The sequence below is a fragment of the Falco rusticolus genome, chromosome 5 (genome assembly GCF_015220075.1).
Source record: "Falco rusticolus isolate bFalRus1 chromosome 5, bFalRus1.pri, whole genome shotgun sequence".
NCBI lineage: Eukaryota > Metazoa > Chordata > Aves > Falconiformes > Falconidae > Falco > Falco rusticolus.
The window spans coordinates 51250775-51264848 of record NC_051191.1 but is presented as its reverse complement, the minus strand read 5'-3'; the positions used below and the strand labels follow the sequence as shown (position 1 = coordinate 51264848).

General features: G+C 33.2%; 1 protein-coding gene across 1 annotated transcript in view; it reads left to right on the top strand.

Moving 5' to 3' along the window:
• Positions 1 to 14074, top strand: part of LRRIQ1 (leucine rich repeats and IQ motif containing 1) — a 113547-nt gene that overhangs the window by 17290 nt on the left and 82183 nt on the right. The window contains exons 10-14 of the mRNA XM_037389905.1: positions 1913 to 2106; positions 2916 to 3043; positions 9187 to 9260; positions 9557 to 9650; positions 13765 to 13941. Coding sequence (XP_037245802.1) covers positions 1913 to 2106; positions 2916 to 3043; positions 9187 to 9260; positions 9557 to 9650; positions 13765 to 13941 — 667 coding nt within the window. The remainder of the gene's footprint in view (positions 1 to 1912; positions 2107 to 2915; positions 3044 to 9186; positions 9261 to 9556; positions 9651 to 13764; positions 13942 to 14074) is intronic.

Sequence of the window (14074 nt, the reverse complement as noted above, 5' to 3'; positions counted from 1 at the left end):
TTTTTAATTTTGCCTGTGTGCAGAAGAAACATTAAAATGCCATCTGTTTGTATTACATTATTCTCTCTTGTGTATACTTCTGTTGGACTGCATTTGATGGTTCCAGAATAGACTGTGATCCCAATGTATATGGCCTTGGCATGTCTGTTCCAAATGACATCCAGTCTAATTATAAACAAGATAGATGAGGAGAAGGAGATGTAGAAAAGGTGCTTTGTGCAGCATGCAGAATAGGAGATTTCCAGATCCTGTATAAACTCCATGCCTTTTCTTACTGTGTGTGCAGTCTCTCCTCTTTGTTCTACTCCAGACTAATTCAGAGCTTTTAAAGTTTCCAGTACTGGTATGCTGATAAATTAAAAGTGGAGATTTAAGGACTGCTCTTGTGAGAAGTCTTGGGAGCTGTGAATGCTGCCTGTAAACGATATTCTTTTGAGACCACTAGATGGTGCTGGTTCCTTTTTTGTTTTTATCCCAACATAAAAGAATGCCGATGAGGCTCTTGCAGTCAGAATAGTATGTCATGGGCATGTTTGAAATTCTTTCAGAATAATTAAAGGTTTGATATTTATTTCCTAAAGTAGGGGGTTTTGAAGTTACAGCGTGGCATATTTTTTTTTAGATTTAGGATGCTGTCTCTTTAATATCAGGCAACTGTTATTTCCACTAGGGGAGTTCCATTTTTAAATTACTGTGATTTGAAGGCCTATATTTGATTGGTTTTTTTTAAAAATGTATTGCTAGTTTTGGCATTTATTTTTTTTATTTCTTCTCCTTACAGATAATTTTCTTTTTTAATTCTTCTGTATTCTCAATAACGTATGGTACCAGCTGGTCTCTGGTCTCATAAACCAATTTATTCTCAGAGGACAATCACAAAGACATTCAGTTCTGAAAAGCTTTCTCAGCTTCATTTGGGAACTTGGGAAGTCTTGGGTGAGAGAAAGATGAGACCAAGTATGACCTCAAACAATCCTGTGAAGAATACATGAAAGACAAGTAAATTCAGAAACTCCTTATTTTAGATATGTTTTGTAAAGGGTGTCCCTTCACAGGCATTTTACTACAGAGATACAGAAAAACTGCTTGGACCTGTAGCAAGTCAGATGCATCAGTGCCATTGCAGAACATCTAGCATGTGTAAGACCATGGAAAGACAGTGTGATTTTTGCCATTGTAAGAGGATGATTTGGGAAAAGTTCTGTGAAAGAAACAGACACTGACAGGAACCTTTTCCTTTGCATCTTTTTGGGGTAGATATCACACACAATCTTGCTCTTTGCACTAGTTGGCAGGAGTTAATCTGTCAAGAGTGTAATGGCTCTAGAAATACAGCTTTATACTTAAAGGCACTGAGTTTTCTTTATAAATTTAGTCATTAAAAACATTTTATGCCATAGTTCCTTAAACAAGATGCACTTATATAATAGAGGTGATGTTGGTCTATATTTTAATGCAATTTGTTCTCACCTCACTGATAACTTAAAAAAATCTTCTAAAATGATAAAAAATAACTTTTAATCATAAATACTGTTTCCATTCTGAAGGGTGATTTCAGGAGGGCTGTTAGCATTTCACATAGCCCACAGGATTCTAAGTAGCAGTTATAAAATTCTTAAAGCATAATAAGTATAGTTTTTCACTAAAAGAATGTTCTATTCCAACAGAAGTGCTAAAGAGGTTATGAACTATTATTATTGCTTGGTTAACAGGATCAGAAATTTGAACTATATGCATTGTATATTTGATAGGGTCAAAGTACAGTAACTGTTTTTAAGCCTTATACAGGACTAATATTAATGGTTACTATAGATAATATAAATACATTGAAAGTTCAGTTTTCTTAGTATTTGAAAACCAACAGATTTTTTTTTCATTGTGGCTTGATTCAGCTAAAATCTTTAATTTTCAGGTGGTCTGGAGTCATTGAAAAATCTTCAGCAATTAATTGTGGACCATAATCAGTTAATCAGCACAAAAGGTCTTTGTGAGGCACCTACTCTTGTTCACCTAGACTGCTCTTTCAATCATCTCACAGAAGTTGAAGGCATTGAGAATTGTGGCCTACTTCAAGTTCTGAAGTTGCAAGGCAATAACCTCCAGGAGGTAAAAACTTCGAATTTAGTGGCTGTTGTGCATACATCTTTGTTAACAGTCATATTTTTCAGAATGCTGATCATGCACTCATTGTTTGCTGTGGGATATTTCATGCTCTTAGGCAGTAGGCTTTTTCTTCCCCTATTAGAGGGAGGTTTTTCAAAGGTAGAAATGCCTAACAGTTAAGTACTTTCTTGCTCCTAAGTCCTCGAAAAAGTGGCCCTCAGTAATATTTCCCTCCTTCATTTACAGCATCTAGTCTTGTTTGTATTACATGATGCTGATTCTCTTTTAAAAATGTAACAAAATATTATTATCGTTATGTATAAATAATAGTTCAGGCTGTTTGAATGTATGCTGATCCTCCAGAAGTTGATAGAAGTCTGTGCTGCAGCATTTAAAATAGGAAGGTAGTTTCTAGCTGTACACTTAGTCATATTTACTGGCAATGATTCTCTTATGAATCCGAGAGACGAAAACCATTGTCAATAAGCAGCAAATAACAGCTTGGCTAAAAAAGAAAGACTGTGGCTCTTGGGCTCTTGACTTTTTTTTCCCTTCTTTTTTTTTTTTTTTTTTTTTTCCTGTACTGACTATTTAGACTAGGTAGAAGACTTAAAAAATACTCACCACCTGATACATAGAAACTATGTGTGACAACTGGTACGTACATAACAAGGAAATTATATATATATATATCTCCAAAATGTGTTTTTTGCTTGTATTTAGTAATGATTTATGAAAAGCATCTGGTAAGCATTCCATTATTGTTTCTCTAATTTATATTAATTTTAAATAACCATCTCTTTTCTGTTTAGCTTCCAAGACTGGAAAATCATGTTCTCCTAAGAGAACTGTATTTGGATGACAATAGCATTTCTGCTATGAGAATGCTTTCTTTGTATTGGTTGCCTTTATTGCAGATTCTTTTGCTGTCTCGAAACAGGTAAGCAAGAAACATTCTTCCACCTAAAAAACCGATACAGAGGAATTTACTAACAGGGAACACTTACCTGAAAAGTATAATTCTCAGTATGGTTAAAATATCACTATCTTTTCCAGATATTCTTTGAAAATATGAGGTTGACAAGTAATGATATTGGCTACCTTTAGCTAAGAAAATTTGAAACAGCATTAAATATGAAAAGTATTTTTTTCTATTAGATGTTATATGAAAATAATTTTTGAGCATTGTGGCATTATTAAAACCATGTTGTTTCTTTCTTTCCCTTTCTTTAGCAATTGTTTCTAGAGTATGTCTGTCAAACTTCATATTTCACAGCCAGCTTATTCAAAACAGACTCTGAAGGCATGGTTAAGTGCAACTACTAGAGTTAAAAAGGACAAATGAGAATGTTGAGTTTTATTTTAATACATATGTTAATGCCCTCCAAAACAAGCATAGTTGCTTTAATTTTTCACTCTTATGATTCAGTCGGAAAGGTATAAAAAGTAAGGATCAAGACAAGCAGCGTAAAACTGGATCATGCACTCAAGTACTCTGTAATAAGCTTTCTGTTCATTTTCTAAACTAGTCTGTACAATTGCAGAGTTAGAATGACCAGATATTCTGGAGTCATAATTCTGATTTACCCACCCCCACCTCCTTTTTATCAATTTAAATACTGCTACAAAAATAAGGAACAATTATAATTTATAATGTTAGCAGTAAAATGAATTTTAAGTTAGTATTTAAATTAATTCTTTTTCTATGCTGTGACCATTTTGCTCTGAAGAAGATTGATCTCTGCTAATAAATGGAATATACTCTATTACAATATACAGAATATACTCTCTGAACGAATCACTTTACTCTCCTGTTAGTGAACAGGAGATGCTTTTAAAGTGTGGTTCATCTGTCATTTTCAGCTGTTTTCTTTGAGGCTAATCATACCCCATAACTGTCTGTTCATCTTCATTGACTATTAACAGAGTTAAAATGATGAGCTTGTACGTAGGTGTCCACATTTGAACAGATGAATCCCATCCTATGTGACATTCAGTTCAGCAGAGTCAACTGTAGCTGGGAGTCTGTGGGAGAAAAGATTTGTAAGACTGAGTCCTGTTATTATAAGGAATACCCTTCATGGAAAATTGGTATTATTTGAGTATATACAACCTGTATTTTTATATAACTTTTCTGATTGGTTTTATATCATCTTTAATTAATTAGTATGCATGTACTCTCTTGGAAAGAATCTAATCTTCAAGTTGCTGGGCTTGTAGGGTTTTCTTTTTTCTTTTTTAATTCTTCTGGAGTTTGGAGAAAGTGCTGTCTGCCTGCGATTAACAAGAACATTATTAGTTAAGTGTTAGATTCTGAATCACACATATTGATTTAATTCAGGTTCTTCACAATTTTTTTCCTTGTCCTGTTTAGTTTTTTGTGGAATGTACAGTAATGTGGCTCTATCTTCTTGTAGTTTCCTCCTCTTCCTCTGGTTTTGTTTTGGTTTTGGGTTTTTGTTAATATTAAGGTGTAGCTATGCTGTGTGTAGTAAAAAGTTTTCCAAACTGCTTGAAGGCCTCATATGCCTGCTAGGGAGAAGACAAACTGAGGAGCACAGTCGCACAGTCTCAGGCATAGCTTGAATGCAGCCTCTGGAGCTAGGTTGTGCTGGACTGACCATGTACTTTATGTCTCTCACCTATCCCATAATCCTTCAGTCTTTAATGTCCATTGTAGTAGTGCTTATTCTGGTTTTCCAGTGGCCAAGCTGAGAGACAGTGTTTGGTCCACTGAATTTTTTTCAGCTGGACTGGGAGAAAGCACATTTTTGCATCAGCAAACCGGATGTGCTGAAAATAACCACACACCTCCTCCCCAAACAATTCCTTTTCTTTCCTTGATGTATCTATAGCTTATGTCAAATCTTTGTGACAGACAGGACAAGATAGCCTTAAATGCATATTGAAAGCCTCAAAATTCCTGGCATTTCAGTAGCCTGCTCTGTTACGCTCACTTTATGTACACTTATAAGCAGCTCCATATGTGTGGGCTATAGCATAAGTAACTAGATGTTCTATAGAAACAGTGAATGTAATGGAGTAAGCTGTTGAAAGAAAAGCTGTTTCTTTACTTTTATCCTACAGCTAGTGCAATTTTGTGAATATTTTTGAGCATGCACTGAGTGCCATTTCCTTTTTACTGATTGCAGGAAGCCCATATAATGGTAATGCTGTGAATCTGTATTCTTTCTAAAATCGAGTACTGTGAAAAGAAAATTCTTACACTAATTTACAGGATTTTTTTATTCCTGAGATGCTTTGTCTGTATCATAAACCAGAAACTGCCAAAGATAAAACTCAAAAAATCAATTGTTTTAAACCTACACCCTAGCAACAATGAATTATAATATAATAGGTAGTGATTAACTCCTTCAAATATAAAAATGGCAGTTATTTCACCATTACTGTTTTTTTAAAGTATTTTATTGTGGCTTTTACATACAAAGCATATGCTTGGTCAGTGTGCAATTGACCAAAGCCAATAATGAGTATCCTCTTTGACTTGGTTACTGCAGAATTGGGACTATGAAGATTCATGCTCTTATATTACAGCAGCTGGAGAACACACTGTTAAGTTAGTTTTTAAAAGGCACATTTTCTTTGTTCTGCTGTGGGTAAAGATTTAAGTGTAGGAGAGAAAAACCGTGCCCCTAGGACTGAAATTAATATGTATTTAATGTGTTAAGAGTTCATGTGGTATTTATATTTACATGTACTCCCACGTAATTATGTAGCTTGTTAATGTCTTCTTCATTTAAAAGTTTCACAGTGAGACACTAAATCAATCTGCTGTTCAGGTAGATACTACTTTTTTTTCCCTTTTCTTTTTTCTTTTTTTCTTTTTTCCAACTTTAAATAAACAAATCTATCCCTCTTAAAATTTTTTATTAATATGGCAAAGTTCTTTTTTTGCTGTCTCTTGTGTTTCATTAAGATAGCCCAAGTGTGATAGATAAAAAATTAACATTTAGAAAAATTCAGTCATCTGCAAAAATTCCTTTTTTGGGGAAACAGATCTAGCCAGAATCAAATTCTTTCTGAACATGTTGCTCCCATGGTTTTGCAACTAGGTGCATATTATTCCTAAAAGTCTTATAATAGAAATGCCAAAATGTCAGCTCAATTCTTTCTTAGTACATATTGTTCTCCGTGCTTTAAATATATATGCTATCTATGTTTTTTGCCTAATTTCTCAGATGTAAGCGTTGAACTCACTGTCATTGCAAGCCATCATGTTTTGAGAATTTGACTACTTTTCAGAGTCATCATAATAAATCTAAATGTCATTGGATGTTGAAATAAGTCAGTCATTAAAGAGCTATACTTATGTGTAGTGGTTTTCCCTATCCCACCCTTATCAGTCTAGATATTTTTGATCAATTCCAGTAATTCTTCACTGGTGATAAGTTTATCTCTAAGTATGTGGCACCATGGGCAATACAGTTGAAGTACTGCCTGCTAGATTATTCAAGAAACAAGTGGCTGACTGATTTCCTACATTATATTTGATTGCTACTTATAAATATATTAACTATTGCAAATTAAAATATTTATTAAAATATTTTTATTTTTAAAGAATGAGAAAGTAATATGGGCTTTACTTAAAGGTCTGGATTAATATACACTTATTTTTAATTATTTTGCCCTCCTTCCTGCTAACCTTTCATTGACATCAGCTATAATTTTTCTGGGGAAAAGCAAGATGCACAGAAGGATTTGGACCATCCTGAGCAGTAAATGCTATTCATGTTCAGAATAGAAATCTGTTATTTTCTCTGATGCATACTTAGAACTCTTTTAGTGTCCTAAGTCTTGCTTTCTGACAGAATTTCTGTGTCTGTCTGTGTCCTGTCCTGCTACAGCCTTAAATGGGAGCAGAAAGAGGAAGCTATAGCTTGCTTTTTGGTGAATTTTACTTTTGTGTCTTCTTTGTAATTTATCTCTCTCTTATGCCCAGGGCTAATGTGACAAGGTCAAGTAGTATTAAGTTTTCAGTAATGTCCTTTGTCTTTCTGGTTTGAATTTTCTTAGGAAAAAAATTAACAAAGAATGTCAGTAAAGGGAAAGCTATAGAATGACAGGAAAATATTTTAACTCTTATAATGCCACCAGCAGACAAGGATAGTCCAGCAGACAATTTCTGATTCACCACAGCATATACTGATGAAGATCCAGAGAACTCACTCATTATAAATAAAAATATACTGCATTATCTTTCATCTCTTGTGCAAAGTACAATGTTTATTTTCTTGGATATTTCTGAATATGTGAATCTATAATCTGAGTCATGGATTTTTAATCTTTGCAGCCATACTGTTAGCCATTAATATCTATATATATTTGTGTACTATTGACTAGTCATGAGAATCTAAAATGGTGATATATGTAGTACTATGTACAGATCTGCATAGAAGGCGATGCCTTTTAGAGTTAATACTTGATATTTATTTGATTCTATGGAAAACTGGCAGGGAGGTAATAGAGCTAAACAGGACTAGAACCAGGACTTTACAATATGGTTTGAGAAGGAAATAGAAGTATAGTGACGTATACTCAATTAACTTTATGACTGTTTCTCTGAATTTACTATTAAAATGTTATGTTGTCATATAGAAATACTTGTCAACTGAACATGGAAATTATTTACTTCTGTTTTGCATATAGTAAAATTACCAGTAAGATTAAAAAATCTACAACCAATTTGGTCCAGAATTTGTGTACCAGAGTTAAATCTAGCTCTGCCTTTCAGTTGTAATGCCTGGCCACACATTCCAGCAACAAGTAAGCATTTTTGGCTCTGACCACTTGTAAGTTCGTGGAGTGAGTGGGTGTTGGTATTTTGCATGGTCATGTTTCTGACCATAAGAATTCTTGTTTATAGCTTTCAGTGGCACCATAACCCTCAAAAAGTACTGCTTTCCATGAAAATTAGCAGTCATAAAGTGACCATACACATTGCCATTGGTGTTGCCATTCTCTTCTTATGCTTAGGGCTTGTCCTTACAGAAGTGAAACAAGTTATCTAAACATGTATTTTATTTTATTTTTTTAAGATACAGTTGATTTAGTATGTGCTTATACATAAACATTCCAGTTTTAGTTGAAGACTGGGATTTTTTTGCATCTTGGTTTTAACCCTCTTTCATTTAACATAAAACAAAATAAACTTTTAAAACTGAAAAGTGATAGTTGGAAATAGCCTGGCAACTTACCGAGCCATTCAGCATTCATTCCTAGTTGCACCAGTGCAAGTTTTTTAAGTAAAGAAACTTGAATAACACTGGAAAATAATGTTTTAGTAGTAGAGGTAATACACATCTTACAGTCCAAAGTCCTTTGTACAGGTGAATTTCAGCTCATTTCAGCTCTTGCATTTACTCTTCAATACTACAAATAAGAATTTTGTCACCGTTTTACTACTGCTTTGCTGCTTTATTGCACAAGAAAAGCTCTGATATGCCAGAACAGCAATTCCATAACTGTCTGTATAACAGGCACCTGTTTGACACTGTGTTACAGAAAGTAGTAAGACAGAGGAAGCACTGAAAATATATTACAGGACAGTGCAGCCTTAACTTGTTAAGAAATACAACTCTGACAGCAATTATGTTAGTTTCAGGATCTAGAAAATAATGTGTTGAGTGGAGAAGAGAAAAAAAAAACTGACAAGAAGTTTGACCAATGAGAAACTAAGGGAAAGAGGAAAAGCAAATTTTATTTCTTCTCCAGAATCAGGGCCTTCTGATAGTTTCATTCTAGTTATGGTGCCTAATGAAAAGCCAATTGAGTTTTTTTACAAGACTTCAGATCCCCAGCACTAAATGCAAGAAACAGAATTAAATATTTACCAGATAAAACATTAATGAGTAAATATTAAAACCTGAGCTACAGAGAAGGCTAATAAATGCTTTCAATTTAAAATTTCAGTAATTAATTTTAGCACCTTGGATAGCTAAATGAGTATTTTCATATGTAAATAAGCAAATTGTCATAACTGTAAAAGGTTCCAGTGCCTTTCTGTTCATGAACTGTTGCTTTATTTACTTGAAAAAAAAAAAATATCTTCTGTTTTGTTCTTAGATTAACTGAGCTTGTGCCTTTAAATTCATTTGTATCTTTGGAAAAGCTGGATATCAAAAATAACTGTTTGTTAGGTGAGTTGTATAAAGAACATAAAACCTCATCCAAACAAGAACTTCTTTATTAGATTATGAATTTATTTGAATGTGATTGCTCCAATTTATTTATGAGACATTTATACAGAAAACATATAAATATTTCCCAAACATGAACATTATAGATATTAATTATAACTATATAGTATAAGTAACAGAATAGTTTGTTGTACTTCATGGGTTTGGTACATTTTACGTTCATGTAAGATTTTATGAGAAATATTATGGTTCTACATTCAAATTCATATTTAATTTTCTTTCCTACTACAATACAGACCTTAAAGATGTCATTACATGGCTAAGTGGCTGTCATAAACTAAGGGAGTTGTCACTCGGTGGAAATCCTCTTCTCCAAGACAGGAATTGGAGGTAAGAAAAATTTGTTAAATCAAAAAATCACTCAGGCAAAACCTAGGCATATATACTTCTTGCTCATCAATAACAATCAGCCAAGAACTTGGTGTATGTATGTTAGTTAAACAGTAGAAATGAGGTAAGTATGAACATTACCACAAATTGGAAGACAATTACATGAAAATAAAACAAAATGCAATTCTGAGATCTTTATTTTCTAAGAATTCCAGTTTTTAGTTTTGTTCAAACAAAAATCTTGATGTTTGAACTAGTACTTCAACCTTAATAAGAAGCAGTTTGTGCTAAAACTGGCAGTGGTCTCTGTATGCTGTTTAATTATTATCCTACATGAGTATTTTTCTTTATGACAGTTTTTTTAGGCAAATAAAGAAATTATAAAGATGGTATAGGCCTTCTCTGTGCTGTTTCTTTGTAACTGCTTCTTTGTCCATTGATCACAGTGTCGTCTTTTTCAACATGAATTCTAGTTATTCCTCTTTACTGACAAATTTACCACCTTTGTTAACTGACTTTTGTCTGACCCTTATTACCCTATTGCACATTCCATTAAAACTTTTACACAAAGACATAACCATCCATTCAATCTTTTTCTCCTTCTCTTTCATCTGCACTGTTTCAAACCTTTATTTTTTCTCTGATTAATTACGTTCTTTCACTGCTCACTTGCCCTTCTCAGAACCATTACTTCCATGTCTATCATGTACCTTCTTGTAGTTTCTGCTTTGCTGTCTTGGTTTTTTTTTTTATTTACTCCCATCACTTCATCCATTCACTGCGTAACAGTCTTGCTGCTGTGACAAGTTCACACTGCACATAGAGAAAAGGTGGTGTCTGTAATAAACGTATCATTGAATCCTTGACTTACTATCTTTTAAGGAAAAAAAATTTAGAAGAAGAAAAAGTTGGAATGAATGGTTGATTTTTGCTTAGACTGTTTTCTTGTTCTGAGAATTCCTTATCTTTACACCAAAAATTAATAGCTCTTAGACACAGGTATAAAAGGAATGCTGTTCTTTGCTCTCCAGTGAGGTATAACACTCATAATCTGAAAAAAAAAAATAAAAATTAAAGAGCTGGTCCTAGAGGCTATTATAGATATATATATATAAACTGGATAAGGTAGAAAGGCAACTTGACATATGAAATGAGACGCAGTCACCAGAATCTCTGATATGAGTAGTTGTGATGGGATTGTATTTGCAAGCCATATGAATAAAATGGTGCATGAGTAGGGGGGTTTTTGTGGGTTTTTTGGGGGGGTTGGTTTTTGTTTGTGGTTGGCTTGGTTTTTTTGTATTTTGTAGAAGTCTCCTGTTTCTTTGAGAATTCTCTGATCTGATATCCTGTATGTATGGGCCAATGCTATCAAAACTTAAAGCTGTTTGAGAGAATTGCTCAGCAAAAGGACAGTTTTTAAACTTTAATTTAAAACTTTAAAAAAATTAAAAATTTAATGTGAAGTGTTCTTTCATCTTCCTTAGAATTAATACTTTCTAGTCTACCAGCCTTCAAGAGCAGAACGACAAGTTGGAAATGCAAGTTTAGATTTTTAGGTGATGTTCAAGAATATGTGTTGAAATGGTAGTGTCTTTTAGTGAACTTTTACCATCATTTAATTAAACATACAAAGAAGAATTTAATTCTTAAGAATTTAAATCATTACCAAGTCTTTCAGCTAAGGAAATAAAGTATTTACCTAGGAAATTGTTGACATAATAAAATGTCTGAGGTAGTAAATAAGACACAGCAGTTGGACTTTTATTTTGGATGTAATTATATCAGGTGATTGAAGTTTTGTGTTTTTTAGAAAAATATGATTTTTTTAAGCTAAGCAATTTTGAAGAATGGCCAAAATTGTTCTTTGTATAATATCAAGTCAGTTAAATTTGAGACTTTACACTGCAATGTTATACAAGAATGTGGTTAGATAAATTGTGTTCACATTTGCTATATTAGATTACCTAGTATAACAACAGCAAATTTTGGGGTATATGTGTTTTGGAATATATGTTGTATTTTAAGACAAAAAGCAAAAAAAAACCCCACTCTTACATGTGCATCTTCCATTAGAAGATTTTTGTACAAATTTTTGATTAGTATTCCAATGGAAAAAAACATCTATTTGAAACTTTTGGTTGGAAATATTTGAGTAGTTTAAGAGATAGTTTTACAAATACATTCTTGGTTGGTTTGTTTGGTTTTTAATGAGCAGACTTATTTGCACTACTATAGTTCCTGCAGGTAATTTTGTGAATAAAATTCAGTGACTGTGACAATATTTTAAATTCCCATTTACATTGTTTTAATTCCCACTATTTTACAGCACTAACTAGTGTTTCATTTCTAACCTGGAGGGGAAAAGCTTTCTGAATTCCAATTTAACTATAAGAACTGACACTTTAGATTGCTTGACCCAATAGAGCTTTTGTGATTAGACAAGAGATTCATTTGTCTAAAGGATTTAAAGTATGGGATACTATAAAATATGGATTTGCTGAATACAGCATTGACCGTAACTTCAGGCAATATGTTCCAGTGAACTTTACATAACCCCTTGATACCAACAAAGGAATTAGTTGTAAAATTTCCCAATTGGTTTTGTACTTTCATGTCCAGCCAGTGATAACACCAACAAAAGTGAAGTAGTAAGAAATTGCTTTTTAAAAATTAAACCCTGGGATCAGTATGAGGACTCCTAGGGGAATGTGTTTCAATGCTGTAATGATTAATAGAGCCTCTTAAGTGACAGAATATTCACCAGGAAGTTTTCACTAAATGAAATATTGACTCAGCCCTTCACCAGGAGAAACCCAGCTGGAAAAACTAGTGTTGAGATCCCATAGCTCTAAGACACACTACTTCCAGCATCAATCAACTTCGATATGGCACTTTTTTGATGCATCACTATTCAACATCAGCTTTGGTAATTTCTCCCTGTTTTTTCAGGGACTGTCTTATCTACACCCATTGTTTTATTCCAAATGTATTTCGGACAGTGTTATTCTTACATTAATGGGCAGCAGAGAATGTAAGTTTTATATTTGCAAAAAATTAATATTCTATTCTATTGAGCTACGTTTTGGAATATTCTATCTCAGTTATAGAAACATTCTCTGATTTTAAATTTAGTCTGTATTGTCTGAGCTGAGTAACAGTCCTTTACTTTCAGAGAATAGTCAGGGAGTTCTAAATTGTTGAAAACATTATTATCTTCTTTACTAAGGGGACTTACAGCCTACACTAAGTGTTCTTTCAAGAGTTCTGAAGTATTATTTAAAACTAACTTAATGAAAATATTGACTGTTGATGTATTGATTTAAACAATTTTGCAATCTTGGAACTTTCAAGAAACATGGTGTGGTATAAAAAATATGTGAAAAAAGGTTGCAGTACTAGATTATATTTCAAAATAACCTAAAAGAGAGAGCATTGATGGTATGGGTTTTTTTAATTGATATATATTGTTTTATTACATCAGTGGCCCCAGTTGTCTTTTTCATAACAAGGAAATGTCATATCTACTGTCATCCCTTTCACTGACCCAAATGCAATATTTCAAAAGTGAACTTTTTCCTGTCAGTCAGACAGAATATCATATTGCTTTGTCTGGTATATGCAAATGGTAAATGCAGCAAGACTGACAACGTTAGTACTCTGAGCAGTTTTTAAATCTAAACCTTTCAATGTGTCAACAAAATTTGAGCTGTATCTTAATCCCATGACTTAATTTGTTGTGTGCCCTACTAATCAAATGCATTACAGGTGCCTATGCACAGGTGTGTCAAGTTTTCTTGTTATTTAAGTAGGGAAAATGCTAGCTCTGGTGAATTGAGAATGTTGCCATTGACCCCCCTGGGGTCAGTGTTTCAGCAGTGGTCCTTGTGCCAATAAAGCATTAAGAAATCTTGCTAAGTTCTGTGGTTTATTAAGAATAAAGTTTTAGTTAATATATAAACATATGAAATAAGGGCAGATATATACAAATACTTAGGGAAACTGTCATGTTCTGTCTTGTTAGATGATTATATCAATAAAGTGGGAGTTCTAGCATTAGATATATATTTTTATTTTTTTTTTTGTAAAACTAATTCTGACTCTCTTTTCTAAGGCCTTCTGTGTCTAAGGTCCTTCCTAGTTTACAGGTTCTTGATGGTGAAGTCTTAAGGTGTCACAGTTTACCCACAACTGAAAGAATCAAAGGATCAGAATCAAGAACTTTTCTGGAACTTTGTCAAGTTCAAATTGAAGAAAATGTTCTACTAAAAAAAAAGGCTGCTGAACTCAGGTATGCATTTATGTGAATATAAATTGCATCCAGAAATATGTTTTCGTGTATTAAGTGCAGTTTGGCATCTCATAAACGTTACTTAGCTTTTTGCCTAGAAATGTATTATGTTAAGAAAGAGATTAGAATCATT